The following is a 13779-nucleotide window of genomic DNA, read 5'->3' on the forward strand; positions in this document are numbered from 1 at the left end:
AACATCCAGAACACTGTTTCCAAACTCTAAACCATGAAGTTTAAATAGTTAAAACCTAGGTTACTCTTGATAACAGGTCACTTAGATTTCAGACATTAGATCTTAATGGTACAAGTTTACAGTTTTAATGCAGGCTTTTGAAACAGTCATTCAGGCGGCCGCTGGTACTGCACCCAGATTTTGACAGATCCCACAAGCAGGCAAACTTGTGCTGTGGGTGTTTTGATGACCAATTCAGCTTTCCAGGATATTGCAATTTCACAATGATTTCTTGAATTCAGTAAAATGTGACACCCATCAAGAAGATTGGATGTTTGTGGGTGTTTTGGACCAGCATTCTGTATTTTCAGCAACCCAGAAAAGATTTAAAAACAAGATTCCGGATTTCTTTCAGCAAGCACTGCTTTTCATGCATTCTCCATGTTTCCTTGTTGGGAAGCCCAGTGATATGTTTCAGGAGTGCGCTCTCCGTTCCACCACTGCCAACACGCATGGTAGATTTGGCAGCCATCTTTTTGTGCTTTTGTAGAGCGCAATTTCCATAGGTTTTGGCGCGCATAGGGGTTTTGCAGCCATTTTGATGATTCTGGCACCACCAGGACACAGTGATGCCGCAGGGCAGAGCATAAGTGGGTTAATACATCCCACAGTGTGAAAAGTTTCTGAACCCCTACACATAACTGCACATTGTAATGCAGGAGCGTTTTTCGTCATTTGCCTAATGAGATCCAAATTGATATTAAAACTCGGTTGGTCTTTTCAACTCCAACTCTTAAGGAAGTTACCATCATACTATTTTTCCTCTTCATATCCCTGTCAACAAACAAGACACATTTGGTAGATACATTTATTTTTCGAATACTCACAAAACATTTTAAAAGAGGTATTTATACAGTGTATGTGTGTTCCATGAAAAAACCTAAGCAGAGTTAATGAAAATGTAATGATGCAACTCTCGGATCTCCTTCACAATCCTTGGTCATTAACTCGTACCTGATAACTCTAGTAACCTTGCCAACGGCATGTAAAGGTTCAACGCACAAAGTAACCAGTGGGCCACCTTAAAAACCAGACTCAACCTTTCACCAGGAAGATATCACTGGCTTGAGACCAGAGCCTCCCAGACCATCCTGCAAGAAACTGTACAAAGAATTACTCATTTGGTCTAACATGTATTACAACTATTCAAAAATCAGGCACTATGACTTATGGAGAGTACCTGTTCTGTAGTCAGCAAGTTGCCTCAGATGTATCATATTTTAAAGGAGAGAATAACTGTTTGACTAGACAATACCAGTCAAATTATGTCATACCAGAGATCTTTGTCAGATAAACAGTGAGAACGTCTAAGGAGCAGCAAGCAGGTGAGTGGTTTTACTAACAGGCAAGTTAATCATTTTATCCAAGTGCACCAAAGGTAGTTGAGCTTGACAAGTCTGAAAAGCAAACCCTCAAAATAGGCCAGGGTACTTCTGGCTATTGTTACAGCTTAGTATAATCCGGTTACTTGGCGGTTGACATCAAAAGATTTACGTGCAGTCAACATCTTAGTAATACTTTGTCAAAGAATTCTAATTACAGAATCCTAAAAGTCCAAAGCTAATTGAACCCACTACAACTGCGTGTACTGTATCATCAGCAGCGTGTCTCAAGGTCATCCATTGCAAAGACCATCTCTCTCTGTCTTTATCCGTCTGATCTTGTGCTTCTGCAGTACTTTCATGAAGCGCTGGATGTTATGTGATGTCACAAAGCTTTCATACAACACTGAAGACTCACCATAGTGGTTTAGGAGTGCTGATGCTTGCCTCGATGTTGGCATATTGTGCCCACACCAGGGGTCCAGACCATTGAGTGCAGAGAAGAAGGAAAAGAGATAGAGGTGTAAAGGTAGGGGGAAATAGAATAAAGAGAAAAAAGCAGGGATTCAAACACCTCTTTTGCAAAACATAAGTATTTAAGTAAAACTGCAGCTGGGGAGATTAATGCTAAACTGTGGGATACTTTGAGTGTTTTGTCTTTGCTGATTAATGAATGTGTTTGTTATTTGTGAATGTGCTCGGCTACTCTGATGTGGTGTTATACTTTTCTTGATCATTTTGTAATGTAAGAGTAAGAATCAAGTATTGAGTAAAACTACTGGCCTCATCAACAGCAGCTTAAAGGCTGGCATCAGTTACTGCTCCCCCACTCCTCTACACCAAGAAATGTAGTCTGAGCTACCATAAATCCAACACTTCAGCAACCTTTTTTCTTCATGTTTTTGACAGTGCTATCTTTTATTTTATTTGACACTTGTATAGCGCACAAAACCCAGAGTTATCTAAGCGCTTCTAACTTTAGAATATGGTTACAGTAATTGCTTCAGGTTACAGAAAAGGAAGCGTTACATCATGGATCGTGCACAAGGCAATATCATCATATGCCAAGTGCAATAAAGAAGTACATGGTGAACACATCCATTGGACCTGACCCCATCTTGTTGGGCGGCAGCAGCAGCACAGATGCGAAAAGACAAAACAATGTGCAAATACATATTGCCTACCCCATGTTGCAGGGCCACAACAGCACACAGATGCTAGGTTCATAACAATATGCAAATACATGGTGCCTACCCATGTTGCAAAGCGGCAGCAGCACACAGATGCGAAGGTCAAAACAATATGCAAATACATGGTGCCTACCCCATGTTGCAGGGTGGCAGCAACACAGAACTGAATGATAGGAAGCAGCCGACTCTGATGGGGAGCATAGGGAAGTCAATTTGCAATGTTGATGATGTACTTGTAAATTGATGAAAACTACTCAATAAAGTTTAAATTGCAAAAAAAAAGAAATGTGAGGGCCAATACTGTATGCAAATATATGGTGCCTACCCCATGTTGCAGGCCGACAGCAGCACACAGATGCGAGTCCAGCAATGGGCAGATACATCTGATGGCTTTCAAAGATAAAGACCAACTGACAAAATCCAAAATGGCCAGCAAAGCTTTTGACCTTTGGATAAAGGGACAGAACTAAAACTCTGTGCCAGTAGAATTTTTTTTTTTAAATGATGGATGTTAGGCAGAAACCTGTGCAGTTCCCGTGGGGACCACTGCAAAAGATTTAAGACTACAGGTGTTGGCAGTAAACCCACTTGGTAGCAGCCTGTACCACCCAGATTTACCTGGTAGCTGTGGCTGAGCAGTCAGACTTCCCTCAAGAAGAGTTAGGCAGTATGCAAAGTATACACAATATGCACTCAGATACAATAGAACAAGCAAACACTGACCAGAGCTTTGGTAACAAGGTATATAATTATTTATTTAAAAACACACTTATTGAAACATTCCAGCACTATTATTGTAAATCACTCTAAACACAATTACTATTATTATATATACACTCCTTATTCCTTATCGGACAAGTCTTAGTTAACACCACTTATTTCCAAACAGAGGTGAGCGTTTAACTATAGATGGCACTCCAATAAGTTAACGAAAAAGGAAGGGAAAAAGGCAAAATGTAGGAAAATACACCACACTAATACTTAGAAACTCTTAAGCAAGGCAGGAAAGTCAAAAGTTACTTGTAGCCAGAGTCCATAGGCCGGGCCCACTCTTGGAGAGAGCAGGGCACAAATGTACCCAAGATCACACAAAGACAACAGGCTTAAAAATTCTTGCAGGGGGTTCGGAAAGGTTTTAGTTAGGCTCAGAAAAGTTTAGCCAGGGTGTCCCAGGCTAACCCAGGGTTGAAAGCTGGGGCTAAATCTACCACGTACAGTCGGTTGCAAGGGAAGCCAGGCGGAACACGGTACCTTATGTGGAAAGGATCCTCCAGCGGGGGCAGTTGTTCCTGGCAGAGGGTGCAAGTCGCGGCGTCTTCCAGAGGAAGAGAAGATCTCGACGTGGAGGAAAGATGAAGGTCGTTGCACTGCCAGGGAAGAAACCAGCCGCAGAGTTTTCCAGTTAAAGGTGCTACCCTTTGATTCGCGGTAGTGGTAACACGTGGTATCCCGGTTGCTGGGGTGCTTGGCACCGGCAAGGCGGCCACGAGATGTTCCAGGGAGCGAAAAAGGAAGCAGACTGGTTATTCCCACCAGTCGAAGGAAGAAGACTCTCCGGGCTGGAGATCTCCTCTGTCGTTGGGAAAAGTGGTGAGACGGTTCAGCAGGGCTCAACCGGTGGTGTCGTCGTAGCAGGTCGGCTCAGCTTCTCCCTCGTCGGATTCTTAGGTCCTGTGGCGACTTCTAAAGTTCCAGTCCCCAAAGCCCTGCTTTTATGCAGAAAACCCCCATTCACTCAGCCTAGCTGTCACTCAAACATGCTAAGTGGTGAGCCGGCCGGCTCACCACTTGGGATATCAGGACGGAGTGCGACTTGAGTTGCCTAGGCAACTCAGTCCAGGGTGCCTAAATCCCCCTCCACCCCTCCTAAGTACTCCAGACAGAGTGGCACCACTTTGGAGGGCTTCTGTGGAGAAGCCCGCCAAAAAGTGGAACAAAGGGCTCAACTTGGATTGGAGTCACAGAGGCGAACACAAATGCCATTTTAGAACCGAGTTCTGGCAAAAAATACCAACCGGGGAATTAATATTAAATAAATAAACCGGCAGTATGTTCGAGGCTATAGGAATTAAATAATTAAAGTTGGTAGCCTCGAACAATGGGAAATCCCATAGGGATATATTCGAGGTCGAATATAAAAAGTAGTATCCACTGCCACCAGCCAAAACTCAATCAGGGGGACGGAGACGTGCCCCCTCGACTAACAGACCCCGGGGCAATCGAATTGCCTCAACCAGTACGTCCTCAATATGATGTTTTGTACTGGTTCTGTTCAGAATTTGAGACTAGTAAAGTAAATGGTGACTTTACATGCCCTGGGAGACAGTAGTCAGTCCCAGGGTATGGAGTCTATACTGGGGGGTCACTATGACACCCCTGTGTTACTGCACTGAGGGTGCTGTGTAACACACATCACAAAAACACATGAAGCCCTATGGAGTAAAAGACCCCATAGCCCATAAAACACATCTAGAATCAAAGAGACACACTCAAATCATGTCCAAGAGTGAGGGTAAAAGAGTCTCACTCTTGGCAGGAGAAAAAAATAAACCCCAGAAATCCAGCAAAGCTGCTGGGGGACTCACTAGGTTGGGAAATTCAGCCTAAACAGAGAATTCTCACTCCCTACAAATCGGGCCCAAGAGGAGAGGTATAAGATCATTAGAGGGCAGACAACTGGTCACAGCCCTGCGACCAACGAGGAGGCTAAACCAAACAGAAGGACACGCTATACCAATCCAAATACAGGCTGGGTACTATAAGGGTGGACGAATTTCCAAAAAAGATGTATGTGTGATCCAAACCATGATGAGAATGCATTGAGGTGCTGTGCTGAGAGGCTGGAGGAGGCACCCTCCAGGTCCTACTACCTCACTGCCACACAGGGTGTCTGATTCTTGAAAAAACTCCTTATAAATCTCTATAAATTGAGAAGCACTGCAAACCCTACAAGTTTTCAAATGCCTGTGGGGCATATTAAACCCTCAAAGTGCCTAGAACACGAGTTGGGTTGAGGATCAGTCACACATCGGGTAGAATTTCCAGCGTGATATTATTGGTCAACATTGTTTAGCTCCAGCCTCCAACTGACTTCCCAGCAGTCACCAATATAAGTTACATGGAATTTCCAAAATTTTCACAGATAAACATTGTACCTGGAACTATCTTCCTCACACCCCTCATACAAAAATATAAATAAGAAAGTTAAAGAGAAAGTGAAGTTAGATTGAACAGTAGAGTTGTCTTATAAGAATTGTGGTAGGTCGAGCAGAGAGGCATAAGGTACGAATTGTGAGGTTTTAACCAGAGTGATCTTTCTTTAGAGGTTTTTTGCAGGTAAGGGTTGGATCAATAGCTGTAGGACCTATGGATAAAGCTAGAAATAATATTTGAAGCTTGTGGATCTTCTTAGAATCGCAAGCTGTGCTACGAAATCTAGTGGAAATCACAGAGTATTGCATCTTTCTTTAGAAGATCGAAAGGGACGTCGACATGGGCGTGACTGCAACACTATCCCTAACGTGACATGTAGTGTACCCAAAATCCCTCACGTATCGAGGTCCCACAGATTGTTTTTTTCCACCATCCTAGTTGGTCACTTATGCAGAGCTTGTAAGACTTGATATTGCTAAAGTTTATTTCCACGGCCTACTGTCGTCTAGTCACTTCGACTGCTCTGTGGGTTTCCTGCCGCCGACAACATCTGAGTCTGCATCTGCTCAGCGACTGTTCAACTGCTAGACTACTGTCGAAATTGTGGCCTCATCTCCCCAGCCATGCCCGTAAAGTACAGAGGGTGGGGCCCTGGGTTGTATTGCTCTTTGAGAAGTTTCCATGTCATTTCATCGCGGGATGTTTTTTCGCAGGGTTTTTTTTACCACAGATTTTTGCACAAACCCCCCCATCGCCTTTCATTTTTTTTATATTCCCATACACCCACACCAAATGTATATATTTTTCTACACCCTCCCTCCCCCACCTCCCGACCCCCAAAAAATGAGATGAGTTTTCGGCAAACAATTTGCAGTAAAAAACCCAGCGAAAAAACATCCTGCAATGAAAGGACATCGTACCTGTATTTCCTTCACCCCTCTCTTTCTCTTCTTGGTCTGGCTGCCGCTACCCATTGCTATGGAGAGGACTCCCTTTAAATTGTGCCTGTCTAACGACACGTTTCCTTGGAAGGACACCCATTGCCAATGCAATCAGGGTCTTCCTCGTGACCACGACGAGTGCTAATGCAAGGCCTGTAATCTCCTTCGACCGAAAATGTTGAGACAGGCAGACTAAACGGAGGTCGGCCTACGCTATGAAGACCGAAGGTCTTTCACCCATCGGTGCTGTCGCCTCGGATGACGAGGAATCAGTCTGCAGCCATGGCTCTGATTTGGAAGCCATCGACGTCTCAGCGGAGCCTGTGTGCTCCCAGATGCCCGTCCCTGGCCCAGATTGACAGGCCACCAGCACTGTTATGGGGAAATCACACTCCAGCGACCAGGGCAGCCACGTACCACGTGTATACAAGCACACAACCCCTAAGGCCATTTTGACAGGAGTAGTCGAAGAAGCGCTCAAGGCACGCAGAACCATTGAAAGTTTCAGCGGTCCTGCCGAACCTCGCGGTTCAACGCTCTCTGCGCAGCCACATTCGTGGCATGCGACTGGGAATCATTCTGCAATTCTGTTGCCGGCCCACCATTCAAGGGTGCACAAGCAGCGAAGGACCCGGGGGAGTCGCTAACCACGACTGCGCCCTCAGGCGCGTCGAGATCCTCTATACAGCCACCAAAACTTCACAAAAAGCCTTTTGGAGATCATTTCAGCAGCCAAGGAGCACAAGGGTACCACTATTCTGAAGCCCCCACCCCCTCTCTAAGGCCTTATTAGGAAAGACTTCTTCTCTATGGACTAGGGGAAGGTTTGAGCAATACATGGACAAAATGTCCCAGTTCATTGACTTTTCAGACCGGTATATTATACCCAAGAGACCTAGAGAAGTGGACTCTTGCCCCATTCCCTTCAAATTGCAGGGACTCCCCACCTTTGCACAGGGACACCAAGAAGACATCTTGCAGGTACCAGATGATTCAAATCAGGAGGGAGTCTAATGAAGAGGTTAACTGTTTTGATCAAGACTCAGCTGATCAGGACCCAGACTGGGGCCAGGCGGAGGGTCCGTGTCCTTGGCTTACACTGACTCATACTGTCGACCCAGATGCCATCTGTCTCGAGCCCCCTGCTACCACTCCACAAAGAGAGTCGTCACTTGTGGACAACCAGATGTTCCATTCCATTTTAAAAAGAGCAGATGACCATTTTAAAATTGCAACTCACGAAGCCGCTCCAGACTCCGACTTCGTGGAGGATATCCTCAAGGAGAAGACTCCAACTAGCCAAGCTATCCCTTTACTGAACTCTTTTAGAAGTGCCTGGCCCCTTCTTTGCTGTCCTCATCCCTCACACGTGCAGTTAACCCAGAGTGGAGAAATTATTTCTCCCATCGCCCTCAGACCCCCTCTACATCAGGGGTCATGCCACACCAGACTCCTTAGTTGTTATGACCACTCGGAAAAGGGCAGGGGTACCTCTGTCCTCAGCAGAATCCCCTCCGGACAAAGACTGCAAGCTTTACACTCTGGGCAAGCGAGTCACCGCCTCTGCGGCCTACTCCACAAGGATCTAAAATAACACAATGCTACTGGCAAGTTACAGTGATGTCTAGTGGGGCCTAGTGCAGTATGGTCTTCAGGACGTTCCAGAGTCCACCCGATCACGCCTGCTGGCGGTCGTGGCTGAAGGCAGACAAGTAACCCAAAACATACTAAAGAACACTGGACTCGGCTGAGACCATTGAACGCACCCTCGCTCAGGGTACCCTGCTTAAGACATGCCTGGTTAAAAAAAACTCTGGGTTCAAACCCGAAACTCAGGCATCTCTAATTTATAAACCAGTGGAGGATTCAAACCATTTCGGGAAAGCGGTTGACGCCCTAGAGACAGCAAGGAAAGAACACGAGACCCTGAAATCACATAGCCAGATCACGGCTAAGCCCGTTCACCAGCCTGAAGGCTCTAATTCCCACAGGTCCTTTTGCGGCCAATCCTTTTTCTGCTCGCCCCAGCAGCAATACGGCTCAGGAAATAATTCCTGGTCCTCAGGTTAAAGGAATTTCTGGTTACTTCCAATACCAGCAAAGAGGCTCTTGTAGGGGCAAGTGTAGAGGCAGAAACTCAACTCCCAGAAGCTCCCCGGTCTCTACCTCAAAGTGACTGGTCGGTTCAGGTCCCCTCCCATGCTTCCCTGGTCGGGGGTTGCTTGTCTTCATTAATCAACGCCAGGAGGGGATCTCTTCAGATCAGTGGGTACTAAAGACCGTTGCCCACGGGTATTGTATCGAGTTTCTCTGACCACCTTGCTACCACCCACTGAGAAGCAGCCGCCTTTTACCAGAACACCTGCGCATCCTGCTGGAAGAAGTTCAGGTCCTGCTGGAATAGGGCGCCATCAAAGTCGTCCCCCCCCCTTCTCCTGGTAAGCAAGGGTATTTATTCAGTGTACTTCCTTGTACCCAAAATGGATCTGACCATGCGCACTGTTTAAGACCGCTGCCCTGCGAACAAGTATGTCAAACCTCAAAAGTTCAAGATGACAACATTTCAGGAGGTAATCCCACTGCTGCAGCAGGGGGATTACATGGCCACATTAGACATGAAAGATGCATACTTTCATATTTCAATGTTGCCAGCGCACAGAAAGTACCTCAGTTTCATGATAGAGGACACCCACTATCAATTCAAGGTTTTTCCCTTCGGCATTGCCTGAGCCCAAAGGGTGTTTACAAAGGTGCTGGCAGTAGTAGCGGCTCACCTGCATAGGCAGTCCATCCCAGTCTATCCTTACCTCGACTACTGGCTCATAATGGGGGATTTGTACGGAACATGCCAGACAAATACCAAGAGGACAGTAGATCTCCTCTTCAACCTAGGATTCTCTATCAATGAAATAAACTCCGGTCTAACCCTCAGCCAAGTCAAACAGTATATAGGGGGTCTAATTCGGACAGAAGACGGGCTGGTCTTCCCCTCCAACGAGAGGGTCCAAAACATGCTGTTCCAGATCACTCACTATGTAGCCAGTTACCAAGTGACCTTATGCAAAACCATGCGACTGATGGGAATGGTGGCTTCCTGCGTCTACCTAGTTCCTCACGCTCGTGTCAGGACATGTCAGGTAAACAGCTCCTGGGTTAGATTGCCATCTTCCACGGGGTAAAAGGGGTTTGTGTCAAAAAGGGGGTTTTTGTCATGGGAAATTACGTTCTTCGTCGTACGGGGGTTGGTAAGTTCAGAAGGGTGGGATTGGCAGGGTTTGTGAAGCAAACGAGAATGATCGGGATTATTATCACAAAATAAACAAGGGGGTTTGTGGGAATGCTAATGGTTTATCTGAGTAGGTTGGAAATGATAATCAGAGAAATGGGATTGGTGGGGTTTTGTCAAGGGAGATTGGGTGTGTGGGAAAGAATAATCATAGAGATGTTGAGAAGAATGATTGGGAATATCCGGGTAGGATAGCAGGCATTCTGAGAGTTGTGGTTTTTGATGGATTCTAATAAGGGAGATTCATTGGGTAGAAGGGAGGTAGTTGTAGAACAGTCTATAGAAGTCATAGGGACTTTGTCCTCCACACCTCCTTCCCCGCTATAATCCTGCTTCTCACCTTGGATATTCCCACAAGCATAACCCCGGGCCTCCATACCCAGGTTATCCTCCCTCGCTTGTCCACCCCCAGTGTTGGGATCTGAGAGCGCCAGCCCTTCCCTGGCCACCTGAATAAGGGATTCTCAAGGTCTACTCAGGAGAATACCCTCTGGTTTCTCAAAGTACCTGCCTTCCCTGGACATGTTTCCCGAACCCCAATGGTGTTGGTGAGCTCTAGACCAATAACTGGAATTCTAGGACTTACCACCGATTTCTATTTTACTTCTAACGTTCTGCTCTGCACTTCTATCATTGTGCACATATTACTGTGTAGCTGGTTTTGGTGACTAAATATTGTTCCCCGAAGTGTATGTCAAGGGTAACTGTTTATAAAATGTATCCTCAATTCTTGGAGTGATTTGGCTTTACGTTTGAAATGTTTCCTGTCCTCTAGCACTATCTTTAATTATAATGTGTGCATTTTGTATTCATTTTTGTAATATGCTCTAGAGGATCTGCATACATATGGGGTATTGATGTGGGCATAAGGAATGTTTAGACTATTTTACTGGTAGGTTAAAATGTCTGGTTCCTTTTCTTCCTACCACTGCTCTGGGGCCTTCCATCTAATATTGTGGTAGGTGGTGTCTTTAGAACACTGTCCTTAAATGTGCAGGCACTTGGAGGATTTTACCTGCTTTGCTAGTTTGCGCGGTTCCCTTGTTTCTATCTCCTCTGTTTGTTTATTTAGGTTTGGTGCCTATGTGGGATAGTGGCAGTGATGTGAGGAGAGTCCTTTTAGACATTCATACTTTTATAATCTACTCTGTATTTTTTAATATTGTTTATTATTTGTGACATATTTATTTGACCTTATAGAATTCTACCTGTGCAAGATTATTAAAGTATATATTTGTTCAGTTTATCAGTGTGATGTATTTTCTAGAGCTACATGCACAGACTAATTACCTTTTATATTAGCCTGCTACCTCCACCTGAGAGTTAAACCCTGTTGCTCTCTACTTACCTTCAAGAGGTTTGGCTTCCCTTTCGTGTTAGCTCCCTTCAAGGTATGTGGTCTTCTATCCCTTAACAGAGGGTTGTATAAAAGCTGCCGTAACGCATAATATCATAAAAGAGCAGTTTGGGGAATAAATGCAGAATTCATTTAAAAATCTTGTCGGAGGAGAGTGGGAAAGTGGATGTGCCAATAAAATCTGTTTGCTAGTTGTAGGGTTTTCAATCAAATGCAAATAAACAGCACAGTTTACAAAAAGTCAATTGATAGTATTTATATTTCATAGCTATGTATAAAACTAGCTTGCTTTGGCCTAACATTTCTGGCCGGAGTGTGGCTCAAGGGGCTTGGTGGGTGGAGGCGGTGGGGGAGGTCAATACCTTGGTGTCTGTCTTAGACCTTAGGGTCTTAATCATGTCTTAAACGTGACCAGGAATCATACCCAGCTTCCTAATCCAGGGGTATCCCATACCTTTACCACCGCACAGAGTAATTGCAATGAAAAATAATATATTTATTTGATATTTTTAGGTAACTCAGTTAACGGAAAAGATAAAGAACCAATCCGAGAGTCACAAGCAGCTGCAAGAAAACTTACATGACAAGTTGCAAGAGCAGAAGGCTCTGTTTAGTGCTTCTCAGGACCGTGTTCAATCTCTGGAAGCTAGTGTTAAGGAACTAAGTGGCGAAATCACTGACAGCAAAGAAAAACTGGCCCAACTTGATACACAGGTAAGGATGCATGTAGTCCAAGACGTTGTGCAAGATGTCTGATTATAAACACTGCTGGTAAAATACGGGACACATTCCCCAGTCTGATTTTGAGAATCACCAGGGATTTGACGGAGAGCACTGAATTCCAATCAAAGCCAGTGCATGTTAGGACGTTAAACAGTATGGGTAGCATCTCTTCGTCGATTTGCCCTGGTCCCCCACATAGCAGGGGATAGTCACATTGACTCACCCCCAGCCAGTCCCAGAGGTCCAGTCCTTCCCCACAACACTGGCCTATCAGAGCAGATCAATTGTAGAGTCTTCAGTCCTGCTATAGGCCTTTATTTTGTATGCTTGTATTTATTAAGGTTTAAAAAAATAAACCTTTACAATTCATTTTAAAATACATAGTCTGAAATGCACTATTGAAGAATTGGAAAAAAAACCCATCAAGACACATTACACCAATTAACAAAATCCCCACCACATAATAGACTTTTTTTTAAAAAGAGATCAGTTCTAACGTTCATTTATTTGTCTAATTTCATAAAAAATGTTACTACAGCTATAGACCGCTCAACTGATCGCCCCCCTAGAATGGTCTCTCAGCGGGCATCCCCGCCAAGGTAACGTGTACACTATACCAAGTACTCTCTGCATTCAGGACCGCATAGCTCACCCGCCTGAGGGAGAAATGGGAGCGGGGCCTGGGGAGGTTGGAACCGGAGGAATGGCTGGAGGCACAGATGTTCCCGAGGGAGGTGGGAATAGCGGCTCGACTGCGGCTAATACAATTCAAGATCCTCCACAGAGTGTACTACTCCCGTACTGCACTGACCAGCTGGGGCATGGTCGACAGTAACGCATGTCTTAGATGTGGTAGGGAAGGAGGTACATTCTATCACACACTCTGAGAATGTGCTCAGATTCAAGTGTTCTGGGGGAAATGTACGCATAAACTGTCCACTGTAATGGATGCTGAGGTCCCTCTGGAACCGAAATTGGTATATATGGGGATATGGGTAGACACTGTGTTCACGAAACATGAGAAAACTTTCCTGGCTGTAGCACTGTTGCTTGCTAAGAGACTGATTGCATCCTGGGCCTCTGTGGAGCGCCGAGATTAAGCCAGTGGGCTGCGGAACTGGACCATTGTTTGGCATTGGAAAGGAGAGTGTACAGGGCTAGGGACTGTCCCCGGACATTCATAAAGATATGGGGGAAGTGGAGTGGAGATGGCTGAGGGGCTTGACAGTATGGATTCCTCTAACCTTGCTGCTAATGTAACTTGTTAGCAGCCTTTCTTAGTTGCGCTCCCTTGCTAATGCTAATATGGTTATATGGAACCTACTGTATTGTGCTCAAGTCGTACCTATGCCTGTTTGTTCTGTTCCTTTATGAAAATAATAAACAGATTGGTTAGAACGGTCAATCACATGTTTTCAGTGTCCACGTGTGCCAGGTTGTTCATAAATCTCCCGAAATAGGTCATCCGTGTGGCTAACAGAGGGGCAAAGTAACTAAGTGTTTGAGATTTTCCCCTTTCATTCTGATTACCACAGTGCCCACACACGGCCTGGTCGGTATACCATTTCAAATGCACACAATTCCTTTTGTCAGTTATACATTAAATCGAAATCTCATAAAATTGTTCCAATAGTTTCTATCAGGGAACTTTATCAAATAAGGTTCCACAGTACCCACCCTCTTGTGCTGGCTTCGTAGATGAGCATACAAAGGGTGTCCGCCCACAACCTGCACAGTTCTTATCCAATCCATATGCATCAAAGTGGTC

The 13779-nt window shown here is 45.1% G+C and overlaps 1 protein-coding gene across 4 annotated transcripts in view; it reads left to right on the top strand.

The window, feature by feature from the left end:
* The window catches only part of EEA1 (early endosome antigen 1), a 1786886-nt gene that overhangs the window by 733123 nt on the left and 1039984 nt on the right, over window positions 1-13779 (top strand). For all 4 annotated transcript variants that reach the window (XM_069629072.1, XM_069629073.1, XM_069629075.1 and 1 more), the window contains one exon: window positions 11802-12002. In XM_069629072.1, the coding sequence (XP_069485173.1) occupies window positions 11802-12002 (201 nt within the window). The remainder of the gene's footprint in view (window positions 1-11801; window positions 12003-13779) is intronic.

Source organism: Ambystoma mexicanum, chromosome 12, assembly GCF_040938575.1.
Source record: "Ambystoma mexicanum isolate Mex_15411 chromosome 12, UKY_AmexF1_1, whole genome shotgun sequence".
NCBI lineage: Eukaryota > Metazoa > Chordata > Amphibia > Caudata > Ambystomatidae > Ambystoma > Ambystoma mexicanum.